The 19,891-nt window shown below is 34.4% G+C and overlaps 1 protein-coding gene across 1 annotated transcript; it reads left to right on the top strand.

Annotated features, from left to right (window-relative positions):
• Positions 1–17,880: 17,880 nt before the first annotated feature.
• On the top strand, positions 17,881–19,891 carry LOC145097975 (DCD (Development and Cell Death) domain protein). Its single transcript, XM_079035662.1, has 6 exons — positions 17,881–17,992; positions 18,089–18,158; positions 18,637–19,178; positions 19,260–19,360; positions 19,447–19,641; positions 19,710–19,891. The coding sequence occupies exons 3-6, from the start codon at positions 18,638–18,640 to the stop codon at positions 19,749–19,751; spliced, it is 879 nt and encodes a 292-aa protein (XP_078891788.1). The 5' UTR covers positions 17,881–17,992; positions 18,089–18,158; position 18,637; the 3' UTR covers positions 19,752–19,891.

The following is a 19,891-nucleotide window of genomic DNA, read 5'->3' as shown; positions in this document are numbered from 1 at the left end:
AGATATTACATAATGATTATAAAAAAAATATATGGTTATTGGTATTATTGAAATGTGTAGAAAATACATTGAAAACGATAAATATCTATACTCATTGAACGACCTCTTTGTAGACAATATTTTTTGTTTTATTAGTTAAATGATCTTCCTAGTCTCATATAGTTATGATATTATTATATAATTATAAGTATTTTAATTAGACGTTCCTACCATAATAAGGTTACCTAATTTAAATATATTAACAACCAATATACCGTTTTTTCCAATGCATGAAATATTGACAACTATTTCATTTATTCAAATAAAGTCATATAATATAATTTATAGAATGTTAAATATTATATGGATTTAATTTTAGTATATCATCAATGGATATTCCTTTTAAATTATGATTGGTTTATTTTAAATTGATTATGAATATACGTGCTAGCTTTTATGTTTGTTTTTATTTATTTGGTGTTCACAAAAACTTTGCATTAGTTTTGGCGCAACTTTGAATAAATTTAGTATATCATCAATGTAATTTGGTATATCTTTCAGTTATATGAAATATCAAATAATGACATTTCATTACTATTGTGATAATTTAGTTTATATATTGTATTTTTACTAATCTTAATGACCTTATTTTTTTCTAATAACCGTAACGCTTTTACTAATTGTATTTTTTACAAATCTCTTAATATCTTATAATTTTTATCTTACTTTATAATTTTTTATAACTATGTTATTTTCAAGATTGATTGTCTTAATAGTTTTTTTTTTCAGTCTATTCAATTGTATATTTCATTGTACAACATCATCGTTTGTATGTATTTTGAAATTTCACTTTAAAAATGTTTAATGTTTATAATTTTTATCTTACTTTATAATTTTTCATAACTATGTTATTTTCAAGATTGATTGTCTTAATAGTTTTTTTTTCAGTCTATTCAATTGTATATTTCATTGTACAACATTATTGTTTGTATGTATTCTGAAATTTCACTTTAAAAATGTTTAATGTTTATACCTTGATATTAATTTTTATAATAAACCCGTGTAATAATTATGGAATATATATATATCTCGTTTTAATTAACATATACTTCTTTCATTAAATCAAATTCATCATTAAACGAATATATTTTTGAAAAGTAATAGTTATAATAGGACAGCATTATCTAAGACGTAAATGCTTGATATACTTTTGGAGGAAAAAAAAATCAGGATCATTAAAAAAATTTATATAAACAAAATACTAATTTAAATTTGGTAAAATTATGGATAAAATTACTGGCGAAAATTATTTTGGAGAGAGTTGTATTTTGCCATGTATAATAATATTACAAAATTCGAAATATATAAATTTTATTATTACTATATAAAGATAAAAAAGTAGGTTGGTATGATATACAAAAACATAATAATTTCAATGATATTTTTAAATCATGCAAAAAATTAACCGGATTCTTATGACATAAAAATTTAAAAAAAAAATCATAATCATCTCTAATATATAAAAGTAACATTTTCATAATTAATGTCAGTTCCCAAGATAGTTAAATTCTGTTTTGTTAAAGGTAGGTAATATATTTTCCTGTTTATTTGAAAAGTTTAAGAAAGTAGTTAACTGATTTCATGTAATTTGTGACAAAGAAAACCTGTAACAACGAAAATTTTCAAAACAAATTTTTGATTTCTTAAAACATGTTTCCATCTAAAATAAGTTATAAAGATCAAATGTATCATATCATAATACAAATCATATAAATCCCAATATCATAAATCCTCCATCAGTGTGTACAGATCACGCCGACGCCTTCCCACGGTCCTCGCTAGTACCTGAAACACATATCACAACAACTGTAAGCATAATTGCTTAGTGAGTTCTCCAAAATACAACTTACGCACGTACGCCTTTCCAGGCCCTGACCTTCCGGTCCATGTGTCTCAGGGGATTTCCGTCCCGACTAGGTAAACCTTCCGGTCCTACCTACGTCAACCTTACGGTTCACATCACAACGCCTTCCGGCCCATAACATATATGCCTTCCGACCCATAACATAAAGCCTTCCAGCCCATATCAAGCATATCATACATGGCACATATAAACGATTAACTTATCACATAAAATGCAAATAACTCATAACATATCCGACCTTCCGGTCACTCAATAAAACCCCTTTCGGGCACCGTATAGTGAGAAAACTCACCTCGTGGAAAGTCTAGAATTTCACGTGCTCGCTACCTCCGAATCCCCAACGAAGACTCAACCTCGCCTAATCATAATGAATATTATTTTAATTAATATAGACTTCCACCACTAGACTTTACCCCTTATTAACATTCCTCAGAGGGTAAAAGACCATTTTACCCTCTCTTGACTCAAAGTCCACATGTTGACCAAAGCCCTAAAAGTCAACAAAAGTCAACATCTCCAGTACGCGGGGCGTACAGACTGATGTACGCGGGGCGTACATCGCCAACTTGATAATCGGGGTCTCCACCCAGTACGTTGCGCGTACTGGGAGTTACACCCAGCGTAACAGTCAGATCTAGACACACTTCATTTCTGGTCTTAAACGGTTAAGCCACTACTAAAACTTCTAGATCCGGCCTTATATAAGCATCCTTACTCATAAAGTCGGAACCTTTAAGCCTTGGCATGGCTGTAAAGGTCCTTACACTTCCTTAACACTTTTCCATATCAACTCAAGGATCTAGATCTCATGCATGGCTAATCATTCACGTCCAAGATTACATTTTTATGGATCTACAACTCAAAAGGACCAGAGATATGATGGATCTAAGCTAATGGAGGTCACTTGCTCATAAAGCCTCCACCTTTGGGACAAAACCCTAGAAAATGGTCCATAAAGCATAACACAAGATCTACAAGTCAAGATCCGAACTTTTTACCTTAGAAAGAAGCTTCAACCTTTGCTAAGTCTGGATCTACACTTGAACACCAGCTTCTAGCCTTCATAATGGACTCTTCTTCTCCTTTGCTACAAAGAAATGGCACCACCAAGCTTAGAACACTCACAAAAGGGCTAGGAACGAAGAAGCACTCTCTTAGGGTTTCTTTCTAAGGGATGGTGGCTGAAGAGTCAAGCCATCTCATTCCTTTTATAGCCAACAACACGAATTAGGGTTTTTGGGTCTGCACCGATTACGCCCTGCGTAATCCATGGGTACGCCCAGCGTACCTGAGGGACAGCGCGTCCAAATGAGGCGCGCGAGTACGCGCATCGTACTCCTTGTACGCCCAGCGTACTCGCCCAACACAAAGGCCCTAAAATGGAAATCAATTAAAGATGAAGGGCTAAATAAAAGGGTACCTGGATTTCGGGCTGTTACAAAACCGAAATATATGAATACATATATTTGATATATGAACAAAAAAATAATCGAAAAAAATATAAAAAGCAAAAGAAGATACTGACATTCTGGTGCATCAGAGCGAATGTTTGAAGCAGAGAATGATGATGAAAGTTATAAACATTAAGAATGATATTGTAGGAGAACGTTTGAAGAAAAGAAACGATTGAAAATAAATGTGAGCCGCGGATTCAATGATAAATCGTATATATATATATATATATATATATATATATATATATATATATATATATATATATATATATATATATGTGTGTGTGTGTGTGTGTGTGTGTGTGATAATTTGAATATGATTTTTTTGGTATTAATGATTTTCTAATAAAAATTGATTTTATATTAATAGTTTACTAACATAAACGAATTTATATTAATGGTTGATATTAATGCCTTGATTGAAATGCTTTGTTGGTAATACGTTTTTAAAACTGGCTATATTAAAATCTTCATAACCAGAAATTCAAGATTTAAAATATGGAAAGTTTTTATTGGAATTAAATACATTCCATTTCAACGAATGTAAGTTATTGTTCAACGATTGAAAAGCATTTATTGGAATTAAATACATTCCATATGGGGAAGATGATGTAAGCAATTAGATCTAAGAGTGAAAAAAATAAGATTGAAATACAATCAATGATACATATTATTTAAGATGATGTCATAATGTTTTAGTTTTAATAATATTTAGAGATTATTGTGTGGATGTAGGGATTAATGTGAACCAATCATTTCAAAAACTTGGATAAAATTGTAAACTTACCTATTAAATAATTATAGAAAATATGAAACCAATTAATATCCGTTAAATTAGGACAAATCAGTTTGAAAACCCTTTCAAAGTATAAATCACCACCCTAGGTTAAAAACGTTCTTGACTTCTTTCTCTTTTTCCTTCCTACGCCGATGATAAAATCACCACCGGTAAACTACAACGTGCGACACGCTTGAGCTGTCTGATGTTGCCAGTCGTCCACCCTTCTTCGGTCAACTGTATATAGTCTCTGATAACCGGATTACACTCATCAGAGAAGAAACTCACTTGACGCTCACCTGTTTTTTTTTTTTTTTTTTTGGAAAGACGAGGCATTCTTAGTTTGATCCCCTTCAAGAGCAAGAGTGTTTGACGATTTATGTTTTTTAATTGTCGTAATTAAATTACAAATACAAGGTATCTTTTTACTATCTAATTTAGTGTATGACTTTGTATGAAATCGTGACCTTTTCGTCATGTTTATAATTTTTATTGTTTTAAAAAATGTTGGTTTGCATTATTTAGAACTTAGAAGCTGGTGGCCTGTTACAACCATTCTTTCCCATTTTTATGTTTGATGTTTTTTTCTTAACTATGGGCACTAGCAAACAAATATGTTATCTGTTTAATTTTACATTGAAGTTCATTATGAAACTATATAACTAATTTAATATGTGTCATGAAATTTAGCCTAAAGTATAGTTAACTTTCATATGTTTAGATTTTTATTTTTATATATATTGTTAATTGTTTGATGCATATACATAATATGTTTGATCCATCCCTGACTCTAACTCCAGCTCAGACGTTTTCAGTCTGCAGCTGCGATTCCGTCCCTCACATCCGCACCAGGTAAATCAATTTCTTTGTTTTCCACTGTTTAGAAATCGATAGGATTTCTTTGTTTTTTCGTTGTTTAGAAATCAATAGCATTTTGGGTTGAGTCAAAAGTAATGAAGTTAATTTATTTCTTGTTTATGGTGCTAACCTGAGAAACATCATGCTTTATTGTTTAATTCTGCATTTTGGGTAAAGTCAAATGTTTCATAAATTTATTTTTATTGACTACAAGACCTTTTGGCAAAGGTTTGAGAGTATATCATACGAAAATTAATGACAATATGTTATGAAACTTTGTTTCACAGAAACACTACGATCAACATGTTTAGGAAAAGTATAAAAACAAATGTAAGTCACTCTACCTATTATCCACACAGTGAACATCAAAATGATAAATTAACAAATGTAAAAATGCAGATGTAATCCATTTTGACGGCGGATTTATTAATATTGGTAATGTGTATTAAGCATATTCTGGTAATTTGAATGAAAAAAGATTGGTCCACCAGTTTCTCTATGCCTTTTGATATTTATTGATTGTTGCTTTTTTGCTCCGATGACCTTACTTTGGTGATACCTGTTTTGATTTTTCTCTACCCACTTTCTTGATTAGCCCTTCGTTTTTTGTTGTATGAAGTATTCAGAATGGAATCTCGAATCCGATTATGTCGGAATGGAATCTTGATATTTCCCTGTGATTTGTGTATTTTCTACAATTCTTGGTTATGAGTTTTGGTGTAATTCACAAGTCTACAGATTTGTACAAAGGGGTTTAGTTTTTTCTTTTTCATTTAGTAATAAATTATTCTTTCAGAATTGCTTGAAGAATGAATCAATGATTGATCATACAAGAGAAAGACTTAGAATTTAGTTCAATAACAATTTACATTGAACAATATTAAGTCTAAACAAGTCGATTATTTGGACCATTGAAAAAATTAAGTGTATTTGTTCAATAATTGTATATCTGAGAATGCTATTCTTAAGAATTTTATTCATTTTGATGACATTATGTTAGAATATGTAAAATTCTATTTAAATGTATTACTCTGTAAGAATATTTATGAATTTGTACTTAAGTTCGGATGTGTATGAATATCAGGGCCGGTCCATATAGATTTTCGATGCCCCGGATGAAAAGATTTAAATTTGCCCCCATGGAAAAGAATTTCTTAAAAAACAATTCAACAAACGTTTCTATATAGAAAACTTATAAGCAAGGCTTTTTACTTAAGCCAAAAGTACTTTTAATTTTTTTTAGAACTGAAGAAATAAAATTAATGACAAAAGAAACTGAAAACTACCTAAAGTGCACATATTACAAAAAAAAAACAAAAATTACATCAACACTAGACAAACACTTGAAAGCTAGAAATCAATACCACACCCAAAATGTAACAAGTGGAATGATGTCAATTGTAGAAGACCTTGACAATTTAGAGCAACTCCTAATCACTAAAACTGGAACTGACAACAGCATCAAAAATATCAACATATAGCAAGAATTTCAATGAAAAATTAAAACTTTGTGGGATAAGATACACTAGAAATAACAATAAACTTGGTAGAGCCACCTCAAAAAAGCAACGAACTTTAAAGACTTTTCCAGAAACATCAAAACATATCAGTCTTATCATCCCATGATATAGCCCTAGTTTTCAAATTAAAAATGATAAGGTTAGCAACAATCAAGTTTCATCAGCAACCCTCAAAAGTGCAATGAACTACTGATAATCCATCCAATCAGCAACCCAAATAATTGCCCCTGTTTTCAAAAGTACTTTAACATTGGGGCTAACTTTAACATGAACGTAAAGAGCATGATCCTAGCATAAGTAGTTGAGCTCCGTTTTATACCCAATAGTTTGTCATGTAAAACAAAAAACCAAAATAATAACACTTGTAGTCTACCAAAAAAGTTAGAAGAACAAAATACTAAGACAATTATATCAAAGAAATGTAAAACAAACAAATTTAAGAAGTAACTAGTGTACTCAAGACAACAAGGATCTCCCAGAACTACACTACAAAAAGATAGAGAAGGGAACAGGAAATCCTCACAATGGTTTAGAAGATATAAACAAAAAAACTGATCTACACTCAAGTTTTGTTCCCTACTAAGGTTAATCGGTGATGAAACCCATTCCTTGGAGAGCCATTTCATAACAAAGGGAGATTGACCGACTGATTAGGCAAAGTACAACGATCACCTCAAAACGACAATTGGAACAACGATCCACCAAGAGAGAACAATAAACAACGATCCACCAAGAATCTGCAAAACCACAACCGCTTCACAGTAACCAAGCTCTAAGGAGAAAACAAGAAATAACAAATGTATCGATTTAGGAAGATAAAACCCTAGATAGGTACCAAAACCCTAGATATACACAATCTATGTCGAAAAAACCAAGAGTTCAATAGAAAACCCTAGATGGACTTAGTTTGTGCAGATCTACAGAGAAATAAACGTGAAGAAGGAAACAAGAACAAGTACCTTTACCTCACTCGAATAATGAAGCACTGTAAGAACTCAGAGGCGAGAATCGGAGACTTGTGGCTCTAATACCATGTTAAGAAATAAAAACATTTATTCCCAACATCATCATCTATTATATAATTTGAGGACAAATAGACAGGTGGTTTTCAAGTATTACACAATAATCTCACTAAAAAAACCCTATACTACACTCAAATATTTTCACTCAACCTAATCTAAAGAGACTATACAAGAATCAACTGAGAACAAATACGAAACCATAACTGAAACCCTAATTTAACACATATATAGTAAGAGAGATGCAAGAGCAGGTGAACGAGTGTGTGTGTGTGAGTGAAATTATTAGACCTAATCTCAAACGATCATGAAGAAAGGAATCATCCAATCTAGAATCTGACTCAAAAAGATTTGAGTCTAAGAGTTGCATCATACGATGAAAGGTCATTAGAACATGACCCATCGGTCTGTTCCGGTAATCAAAGTAAGTAACTTATCTTAAGTTAAGTCTTTTTACGAAGGATCAAGATTCTCCAATAAAGATCAGGATTGTAACTCGAAGGTTATGATTGAAAGTCCAACATAGGATAAAGAGCGGGTGCAAGATTGAGCACCGCCAACAGTTAAGAATTCCAAGAGTTATAAACTTGTTAGAAAAGACATAAGAGTTACGGTTATTACCTAGGATGAAAAGATAACTTATGGAGTCATTATACAAGCCCTGTTTTGTTGATGATTTTAGGACGTAATCATCCTAAGGAGGAGATAATTGTAAAGCCTGCAGATTCGGGCTAGTCAATTTAGAGATAATAAACATTAAAAATGACTTTTTGATACAAGATTATTTAGCATAAATAATCTCAACCAAAGTTATAGTATATGTCACAAGGATTCCAGACATATAAAGAACGTTGAAATCCAACTTAAAACGAAGAAGTTATGGTCCGTCGGAGTTTTGCCACAAAACTGGCACGACGCCGCGTATCATAAAAAGTGAATTTTTCATAAACTACTTTTTAGTCTTAGCAAACTAAACAAAAGTCATAGTATATGTTAAACCGAGATCGTGCATATAGAGAAAGTCCAAATCTGACTTCATTTGAGGAAGTTATGAATTTTCTAAGATTTTGCATAACAATATACAACCCGAAAATCAAATTTTTGATTGATTAATTTTTATCCGACACAACCTAAACGAGAATCGAATATCTCGTTAATAAGAGCTCAATGATATAAAGACAATCGAAAACGGATGTCGGGTGACAAAGTTATGAATTTTTAACGGACTTTAACTGTCTAAGCCTATTAAAATATAACTTTAAAAATAAATTCAAACTTAGCCGACAAAGTCTAAACGAACGCTGTGGATCACATTGCTACCTACGCGTGGATATAAAGAACGTAAAAAACAAAGATCGTATGCGAAAGTTACGGATTTTAGAAGATAATTAGTTTTGGATTAAAACCTCGGAGTGACACGAGGCACAATCTCAACCACTACTTCTTCCCCACAGCTTGTAAAAAGATTGCGACACATGGCATGCGTATGCCCAACGTACATCTGTATGCCCCGCATACGTCTAAATTACGCCCAGCGTAACTTGGAATCTTAGCCTATAAATAGAGCTCATTTTCACTCATTTTTCTCACACCTTTCTCAACCCTTCTCTCCCAAACACCCACAAACCCTCTAAGTTTTTCCCTAGCACCTCCTAGGTGTTAGAAGTGAGTCCTAGAGTGCCAGAAGGCCCCGTAAAGAAGAGCTTTCAACTCATAAATTCTGCTCGCATAGATCCCTGTTCCTCGCTAAACCCCCTTGTAAGTGAGTTATGTTTACCATACTTTAAGTATAACTTATGTTTAAGTTCATTATCGTTATTATGAACCTATAAACAATATTTATCAGTGATTCAAAGTCTTTATACTGATTGATCTACTTACGGGGATGATGTTTAGGCTGTGATTTAGTGAGGTATTTAAAGTGGGATTTCCAAACAGTATACTTTGTATACCAAACGGACCCTACCTCCGATCCTACCTGATTGTTCCTTACTTGATAGATCATGAAAGTAAACTTTGAGTTAATGATGAATCTAGACTAATAATTAGTCGCAATAAATAATAGACTAAAACTTAGCCATAATAATGCTAGGTTACATCAAAGGAAAAGACAGTTGCAAGAAGCGAAGCGCTACCCAAATTTCAAGTCGTCACTTTAACACGTGAGTGCATAGTCCCTTTCATGAACATGATTTTAATACAAATATTAAATATATGTTGAAAGTTTATATGTGAGTTATATGCTTATTATCTGGAAATATGTGTTATATGTATATTTGATGATATATGTTATGCGAACCAGACATGGTTCTATATGTGTTGAGATGTATTTACATGATAACAATAATATATGTATTATAAATGAGAAGATAAATATATGTTAATACTTAATACTCTTTATAAAATATTACACTAAATTAGGATAGTGTTTCCGAAATAGATTTAGTATTGAAATGTAACGTCTGGTTCCCGGTACGTAGTTTAAATATGAATTTTTGCACTTTTACACTGGGACTCGACGAGTTGGAGGCCCCAACTCGTCGAGTAGAGGCGAATCTTGGACATGGGTGGAAGAGTCTACTCGCCGAGTAGACCTATCTGGATGAAACCCTAAATTTTAGGGTTTTCACCCTATTTAAACACATTAACCAGCCTCCTATGTAGCCCCCATCATATCCCTTAGTTCAGGAACCCCTAACTCGTGACCCTTGAGCTTTGATAAGTGTGTGAGTCATTTTTTAGAGTGTTTGTGTGATCTTGAAGCTAGAGGAGGAAGACGAAGGAGTTAGAAGGTTCAAGGAAGCAGTAAATCCAGTGTTCAAGCTCCATTTCCAGTCCCTTTGAGGTATAAAATTGCTTCCTTGACTTCCTTATTCCTAGATCTCTCCATGTTTGAATTTAGGGCCATCTTAAAGCAATTTTGTGAACCTTTTTGGAGTATGGAGTGTGATATGAAGTTGTAACTTTAGATCCAGTTCACTTTCATCCCCTATAGCCATAAATTTTACGAAATTATCATGCTTTAGCCTTTCCCACTAGCCTAGACTTCATTTTAGACTTGGAAATGGTGTTTTTGGCTCATAACACCTTGCATGCACATAAAGTTTGTAACTTTACGTGTAATATCGACCCTAAGAGGTCAGATCTACGTTTAGGATGCATTAAGCCCTATTGGAATCGACTGTATGGACTTGGAATTTGGGGGACTCGACGAGTTGTTCGTAGGACTCGGTGAGTCAGGTCATGGTTCCCTAACCTTTCTTGTTTATGAGCAATCTGGTTGAGTCTAGAAGAGGACTCTACAAGATGGACGTGAATGTGGACTTGAAGATCAAAGAACTAGACGAGTTCAAGGATGAACTCGGCGAGTTCAAGGCAATATCCCAACTTATATGAAGAAGAACTCAACGAGTTCAAGGAAAAACTCAGCGAGTCAAGGACTAAACATTTCCACTTGTACGAAAAAGAACTCGACAAGTTCAAGGATGATCTCGGCGAGTCATGAGCAAAAGGGTCCCGATTCTGTATGAAGGAGAACTCGACGAGTTGAGTCAACCAGAAATGGACTTTGACCAGGGTGTTGACCATGAATTTGACCTTGACTTGAGTTGACTCTTGAAAGGGTTATGAGTATGATATAGTAATTAAGGAAGGTTGTTATGTGTAGGAGTTTGAGGAGTTTGAGAGGAGTTGATCCCAACACCGAGGACAATTCAGCTACTACACGACATTGAGGTGAGTTACCTTCCAGTAGAAGTGGGTCTAAGGCACCAATGTCGGCCCACCGGTAGGTGATTATAGATGAGACAATTGTCTTTGTGATAATTGTTTGATATGCCACTACCTGATATGTTTTATGTGCCAATATGCTATGTTATTATGTGGTAGTGGTAGGGTGAAATAGTCCCCGGTTACCGATTGAAAGAGACCGAAGGGGAGGCCAACACATATATATGCTAGGTAATATATGATTGTTATGTTATGATAGAGTATTATGTGGTAATGATAGGGGTTAAATAGTCCCCGATTACCGGTTGAAAGAGACTAAAGGGGAGGCCAGCACCCAGATATACTAGGCAGTATATGATTGTTATGTTATGCTAGATTATTATGTGGTAGGGGTAGGGGTGAAATAGTCCCCGGTTACCGGTTGAAAGAGACCGAAGGGGAGGACAACACTCATATATGCTAGGCAGGTTACTGGTTGAAAGAGACCAAAGGGGAGGCCAACACCTAGGTATGTTAAGCATTATGTGATTATATGGTATGTGGTATGATGAGGGAACTCACTAAGATTCGTGCTTACAGTTTTCATTTTTATTTTCAGGTAGCTCTTCATCGAAGGGGAAGGAGCCGGCACTGTAGCAGCGCATCACACACAGGATTTCCGTATTATGAGATTCTTGGGATTGTACTCTGACATTATACTATTTTTATAGATATGGTTTTGAGACATGTGATTATGGTTTTATGAAATGATGTGACTCGATGATGTTTTCTTATAAATTTTTTTTTTCTAAATCATTATATCAAAAATTAAATTTTTGGTCTTGAAAAATTGGATGTTACATGAAAGTTGATTATAAGGATTGTTGGCTTTCTTAGTGATGAAATAAGACTTAAAAGAGATGTTTAGTTCAATTAAGATTGGATAGTGGGTAACATCTTGTTAAGGGTACGTGTGTGATCGGAATAGAGAGTAGAAACTCTGTTCGAGGAGATTGATGGTCGATGGAGTATGTCCAACGTACAAAAGTACTTTCTAAGCACCAAGTCTTTTTCAAAGCTTTGTATTTTAGGTGCTACTTGTGTCGGGGTATTATTATGTTCTGGGATACGATTCCTACTCATACCAGGGTACTATAATGTGCCAAAAGTACTATCATGCACAAAGTCCTTTTTGACACAATGTGTGTCGGGGTACGGGAGCGTACGAGAGTACTTTATTAGTATTTCCCCATACCTTTTCTTTTGATGAGCTTTGTGTTTCAACGTTTCCTTTCAAGAAGTAATTGAGGGAACTTCGTAAACTTCCTAGTAGAGTGTGTCAGTAATAAACCACTACTAGGTATGTCTGATGTTATATTGCTGGATAGGGTGAGTCTGGGGGTAAAATACCTCACAGTGTCAGACCACTGCTAGGCACAGTTATCTAGATAACCACCCCTAATTTAATTGTCTTGTTTTTATGAATGGAGGTTCGTAGTGAAACTTATTCCATTCTCCTCATTTGATGTATTTATTGATCCTCGTTTGCTGCTAGGGAATTTTAGAAGTAGCGCCATCAGTTTGTTAGTCATATTGATCCTTTAGGCTAGATCTTGTAAGATCGTTGTATAGGATCTATACGTGGGAATCGACGGGATGAGATAAATTGTTTTAGAGATATGATATATTTGTGTTAATGATAATGGTTGGATTTGTAGGCTTGAGATACACATTATTATCACATTGTAGGATTGAAATCCCTATGTACTCACCAGGTTTCCCAACATGACCCACTTAGTTTATTGTATCACATGTGGTTATATGAAAGATACATATTTCTGAGAGATTCTAGGAGTATCAGGACACTAGTTTAATTACTGTAAGGCTTGTAATATTTCGTTATGCTTATGTTTTTGTATTGACAATGACATCCCAATGTTTTAATATAAATAAAAATACATTTCTTCGAAAATGCTTTGATAATATCATTATCATGTTTTCTGGGGACAAATTCCGCAATATTATTCTTCAAAAAGGATACTATGATATTTAAATAAGCATAAACAAATCGGTATTTTCTGCTCGTGAAAATAAGGATGTCACAATTAAGGTGTAGCCCTATTGGATCATGAGCTGTTAGCAATATCACTCAATAATGATTCTTGTGCATATAGATCCAAAAATTATGATGATTTATTTTTCAAGTATATTATTGTGACGCCTTGCTTGATCATGTACTTGAGGTCAGTACGATCCTTGTATTCCATAATGCTAATGTACGCCAAAATTGTTGTAAATTTTTAAATGAGAAATGAAATTTTTTGGGGTGTACTTGGTATGAAAATTTGGGCGTTACAGAGCCTTCTTCCCTTCCCTTTAATTATTTAGGTTTCCCGGTAAGCCAAAATATGAATCTTAAGGTAAATTGGAAACCCATCATCGAGAGGTTCCAAGAAAAACTCTTAGACTGGAAGGCCAAAACATGTCGTTTAGAGGGTGTCTAACACTGATTAAATCCGTGTTAAGCAATTTCCCTACTTATTATCTTTCTCTTTTTGTTGCCCCTTCAAGTGTGATATCTCAGTTGGAAAAGCTTAGATGAAATTTTTTGTGGGGTGGTTCGAAGGACAATAGGAAGATAAGTTGGGTTTCTTGGAGCAAGATCACCAAAGCTAGGGAATATGGAGGTCTTGGCGTTGGCTTGATGGGGGATCTAAACATAGCTCTTATTTGCAAGTGGTGGTGGAGATTGAAGATGAAAAAATAGTCACTATGAAACAAAGTTATCACAAGCATCCACAACTTGGATTCGAGATCTACATATGAGCTATCTAACAATTATATTAAGGGTGTGTAGAACAACATCGCCAAAATTAAAGTTGAGTTGGTCAAGAAATACATTTCGATGAGTGCTATTATTAAAAGAATTGTTAACTTTGGAGATGGCATGTTATTTTGGAATGATGACCGGATTGGGTGTGGATTGTTGAAACTCACATTTCTTGACCTTTATAGTTTAGAATCGCAAAAGAGATGCTAGATTTCTAATCGAATATATGATGGTGGGTTTTCTTGGTCTTGGTCTAGTCAACCTAATCCACGACAAATTAACCAACAGATGAATATCCTTGAATCAATTCGACTAAACTCAAATAAAGACTCATAGACATGTGGGGTAGCTACAAACGTGTACTTTTTTTTTGTCGGAGCGTGTAAATATAGATTAAACCCGCCTCATAGCATATTGGATGATAGCTCCTTTGTGTGGCTTAACTAAGTGCCTATAAATGTCTCTTGCTTTGTTTGGCGTGTAGTTCAAAACCGTATCCCCTCTACGTTGGCTCTCATAAATATGGGAACCAACACAACTTCTGTTACTTGTGGGAATGCAATTTAGTTGAGGAGTCTGTTGATTATCTATTGTGTGTGTGCGCTCCTTTGCGAAGATACGTGGGAGTGGATTTTTAGATAGTGTGGTATATCGATGCCTCTTTTTTGATAAAACAAGTGAGGTGCTAGAGTTTGTGGCGACATGGAAAATTTTCCCAAAAAAGGAAAATGTATTGGTGGGTATTTACTATGAGAAAATTTGAAGTATGTGGAAAGCAAGGAACGATAGAACTTTCAATCAAATTCAAATTACACCAACAAAGGTCGTGACACATGTGTAAGTCAATGATGTTCATTTGGTTCAAACACAAGAGTATTAAAAAACATATAATTGGATAAATTGGTGTATTAATTCACTCATGTAACAGTCATAGTACCAGTGTTCTATGATTTCTATCTTAATATGTTGTGGTGATGTCTTATGATTTGTTTGGTTTTGTTTTCCTTTTCCTTGCCTAGTTGTTTGCTAAGTCGGACTATTTTTTTTTCTCTTCTTAATAAAATTTGTTGATTAAAAAAAAAAGATAGTATTTAGTAAGCTTTGTGTCAAATAAAGAAAATAATTCAAAAGACAATCTATGTGGTAATGTGATTTTAATAATATTTAACCAACTTATAACATATGCTATCAATAGCGTGCTATAGCGGTGCTATAACGTTTTGCAGTGTTACTGAACCGCTATTTTGAAATAGCGTTTACGAATAACGGTGACGCTATTAGCGACGCTATTGACCGCTATTTCCCACAAATCTCATCAGCGCTATAGCGGTGCTACACCCACTTTTACAATTTCGTACATATTAAGCTACTTTGACAAAGAAAAAAACGATTGTGTGTTATTTCAGTATCAAATCCTTATTTTTTTAATTAGTCCACTACACTTTTTGTCTTAATAAGTCCAAATAATAAATATAATTAATTACAAACTACAAGACAACAAATTACAACTTTCTTTTTTCGTCTGTTTCAGTACTAAGAAACCACAAACAACTTGAGTTGCGATGACATTTTGACATTTTTTGGTTTCCATATTACTATATTAGAATATTATATATAGATTATGTTATGTTTTTATATGATTTTTATGATATTAATTCTATATAGTATTAATAATCTAATATATAAATTTTGTATAAATATATAATATAAATGAAAAAATTGCAAAAATGGTCCCTATGGTATGCAAAATTTTGGGGTTTTAGTCCAAACCCCGTGTTTTTTGGATCCTTGGTCCTTTTGGACTGGTTTGTATGTGGAATTGGTCCCTGGACTTAACTGCCGTTAAATAGGATCTGTTAAGCCCCCTCATGTGCCTCACACGTGAGGGTAAATTCGTCATTTCATATGTAAGGGACCATTTTTGCATAACCTGTTTTTTGGCTTATTTGACCTTTACCCTTCATTTACTTTCCCCAACACCAGCAACTCCCTTCAGCTCCATTGAACCTGCAAATAATAGAGGACACCTCTCTCTCTTTCTCTCTCTCTCTCTCTCTCTCTCTCTCTTGTTTGTTCATGAACTCAGGTTTCTATTAACTAGTTAAGATACGTTCTTCACTAATCTATTCATCTTTTAGAAACAAAAATTCAAGGTTCAGTATTAAAAGACACACATACACCCGAAAAACATATCCAACACACAACACATTGATTCAACAAACTGCACACACTGACTCAACTTGTTATCAGTTTTCACACACTGATGAACTTGATTCAACACACACACACACATTGATGAACCCAAATATCGAACACCATACCGACCAGTTGCACCTACGATCATACACATCACCCCTTCTTTCACCTTCATCTCCCAACAGTTCCCCACCCCTGTACAAACCACTTTTACAATCGATTTTTTCAGATACAAAAAGGGGAAACATCATTGGTATGACCTAAAATCAAAATCAAACCTACAATAAAACCTGTTGTAGAGCCGGTGATTTCCCCACCTAGATTAGTCAATCTCCAATTATAGAAGCACAATGCTCCAGCACATGCACCAGTAATCGTCATTACCTGCTCCTACAGAATGTTCTGGACCGTTGAAAGAGAAATTAAACGAAGTATCGATTTGAAAGAGAAATTAAACGAAGCTAACAGAGAAAACAAATGCCTCGATTTAAGAGTTAAAGCATACTCTTAAATCGAGCAGGCATTTTGTGTGTTTATGATCAGGTAACTCTTACAAATGTATGAGATAACCGGAAAAAAGTTAGATAGTAAAAAAAAAACTCAAGGATTCAGAGATCATCTTTTTGAAAGAGAAATTAAACGAAGCTAACAAAGAAAACAAATCGATCGAGAGAAGATTAAACTCGAGTGGGCCATTATCACGTCATCATCCGTTTACCTTAAACGATTTTCCCTCTGCTCTTCGTCCAACGACGAAATCGACTAGAAGTTTCGTGAGATTTTTGATCGGAGAAATGGAAATCGCCGACTGGGATATCGACGCCACCGCCGACGCAATCCAACCAGATGTTTTTTACAGCGAAATGAACCATAAATGCTACGCGTTTGAGTCGTTTGTTTGTCGAGTGATGTTGGATTGGTTTAACCACCGGTGCTTCTCCATCTCCGATGAGGTTTTTTTGCAGGTTTAATGGAGTAGAAGGAAGGAGGAGGGAGGTGGGGAGTTGACGGTTGTTTGAGATTGTAAACGAGGGATAAAAGGTAGAAGAAAGCGTTGCAAAAATGGTCGTAAAATGACGAAAATACCCTCACATGGAAGGCACATGAGGGGGTTAACAGATTCTTTTTAACGGAAGTTAAGTACAGGGACCAAAAATCCAACGAAACTAGCTCAAAAGGACCATCAATCCAAAAAAGTCATGGTTTGGACTAAAACCCCAAAAAAATGCATACCACAGGGACCATTTTTGCAATTTTGTCAATATAAATTATACATAATATTAAAAAGTCGCTATACCACCATGATTTCAAATAACGGCATGTAACAGTTATTGAAATTTTGACATCGATAACGGCTTAGATTATAACATTAATAAATGCGAAAAAAAAAAACCAATGTCGATGATAATTGATCAGCAAGGACCAAATGTCTAATTTAATATACTACGACCAACAAAGCGTTCATAGTTTTTTTCTCAACTATTAATCCGACGGCTAACATTCGATCTACCGACAACACTTAATTTTATCACATGGTTTGTGCGTTGCGTTTACCAAACCTTCCCCAACCTGCCGACACGTGTAGTTACTCATATGAAGATGGCAATGCCGTAATAAAACAGCAACTCATGACCATTTTGAAAGGAGTCCAATTATATAAGTAGAATAAAAAAAAATCTAGATTCACTCTCTCATCTTCCGGGTTTCACATCCCAGGAGATAAAAGGTACCTTCTTTTTCTCTCACTTCATCTGCATCTTTACCTTTACCATCCCTAAATCTAGGGTTCTTTCTAACGACTAAATTTTGAACTGATCTGCAGACGTATTTTTCGCCATCTATCCCGCACCTTCAGGATCCGATCCTATTTTCACTACTCCAACCTCATCCAGGTTTGTCTTGCTATTACTTTCTGATGCTGTATTCCATTAAATAAATCTCTTTCAAAACAATTGATATATCTCTCTCTTCTTGGATCTACTTGATGATGTTCTAATTCTATGCTTCTGTATTGCAAATCTTTAAATCTCTTTTGGGTTTTGATTTTGGGAAATGTACCTGGTTGTCGTCTAGTGCGTTCGATTAGAATTTTACGAAATGCTAATTGTTTTTGTATACAAATTTAAACTAGAGTCTTCTGATTATACTTAATGTTATATCTTGGAGCTTATCAGTACGCCGGGTCGTTGTCCCTGGTATATATATATATATATATATATATATATATATATATATATATATATATATATATATATATTTTTTTTTTTTGCTCTCAGATGCAGTTTGTTAGGGTTTTTTTTTTTTTTTTTGTAAAATCGGTTATGATGCTTGAAATTATTAATTGTTTGGAACATGTACATGATTTTGCAGCATGGAGAATATGCAGAGTTATTGGCAATTGGGAGATGAACTTCGAGGACAATCAAAAGTTTCGGAGGATCAGCTATGGTATGCAGCTGCTTCAAGGTTAGCTGAACAGACAAGGTCAAAGGGTGAACGAAGAAACAATTTAGATCTTTCAAAAGACAGTACAAGGCCCAGAGAGAATGTGGTGTTTCAAGAGGAAAACAAATTTGAAAGCCTCAACTTGAACATGTTAAATCTGAATCTGAATCTGGAGATGAACAAAAATCCCCTTCGGTACAACACAAATAACAACATGTATCAGAAGGGAAACAATAGAATTATGGAAAACAACATGACTAGTAGCAAGTATCCTGGAAACAGTCACCACAACAAGGATATCAACAACAACAACGATAATAACAATGCTAATGCTGCTGCTGCTGCTGACAAGAGATTCAAGACCTTGCCTGCAGCTGAAACACTCCCTAGAGATGAAGTTCTTGGTGGATACATCTTTGTCTGTAACAATGACACTATGCAGGAGGATTTAAAGAGACAGCTATTTGGTAAAAAAAAAATTATCTGATATCATTGGATCCATGTTAATATATGCAAAATATGCTGCTGATGTATGCTACTGTGCACAGGTTTGCCACCAAGATACAGAGACTCTGTTAGGGCAATCACACCTGGGTTACCTCTGTTTCTGTACAACTATACGACTCACCAGCTACATGGTATTTTTGAGGTGTGTGGATTTTAGAGCTGTTTGATTTGTTATATATAATATAATATATTGAGTTGAAGAGTGTAGCTAATATGTTAATGAGTTAGGCAACGACATTTGGTGGTTCCAACATTGATCCGAGTGCGTGGGAAGACAAGAAGTGTAAAGGGGAATCACGGTTTCCAGCGCAGGTCAGAATCCGAATAAGGAAAGTGTGTAAGGCATTGGAGGAAGATGCTTTTAGGCCCGTCTTGCATCACTATGATGGTCCTAAGTTTAGGCTTGAGCTCTCCATCCCTGAGGTATGTAATTCTCCCTCTCATTATACATAATATATATGTTAATAATTTGTTGTGCTAATAATATGCAGACATTGGACTTGCTAGATCTGTGTGAACAGAATGGAGTGTAAGTTTTAGTTTCAGAGTGTTGTATTGTTTTAAAGTAAGCAGCAGCCATTTTCGTCTTCATGGAGCTTCTGTATAAGCGTAAGCTTGGGTGAAGTTGTTTTGTGGGGAAGCCAACGTGAATAAAAAGTGATTGATATTGTTA

This window comes from Lactuca serriola, chromosome 4 (genome assembly GCF_051521515.1).
Source record: "Lactuca serriola cultivar US96UC23 chromosome 4, Lser_US96UC23_V15, whole genome shotgun sequence".
In the NCBI taxonomy this organism is placed as follows: domain Eukaryota; kingdom Viridiplantae; phylum Streptophyta; class Magnoliopsida; order Asterales; family Asteraceae; genus Lactuca; species Lactuca serriola.
Note: the sequence above shows the minus strand (reverse complement) of the source record. Positions and strands in the feature narration are given on the sequence as shown.

What these genes read in the sequence shown, in the direction of transcription:
- LOC145097975 (XM_079035662.1), top strand. Translation starts at nt 18,638, where the DNA reads ATGGAGAATATGCAGAGTTATTGGCAATTGGGAGATGAACTTCGAGGA. An exon ending in TTTAAAGAGACAGCTATTTG is followed by an intron (nt 19,179 to 19,259) that starts GTAAAAAAAAAA and finishes TACTGTGCACAG; the next exon opens with GTTTGCCACCAAGATACAGA. An exon ending in TTGAGCTCTCCATCCCTGAG is followed by an intron (nt 19,642 to 19,709) that starts GTATGTAATTCT and finishes AATAATATGCAG; the next exon opens with ACATTGGACTTGCTAGATCT.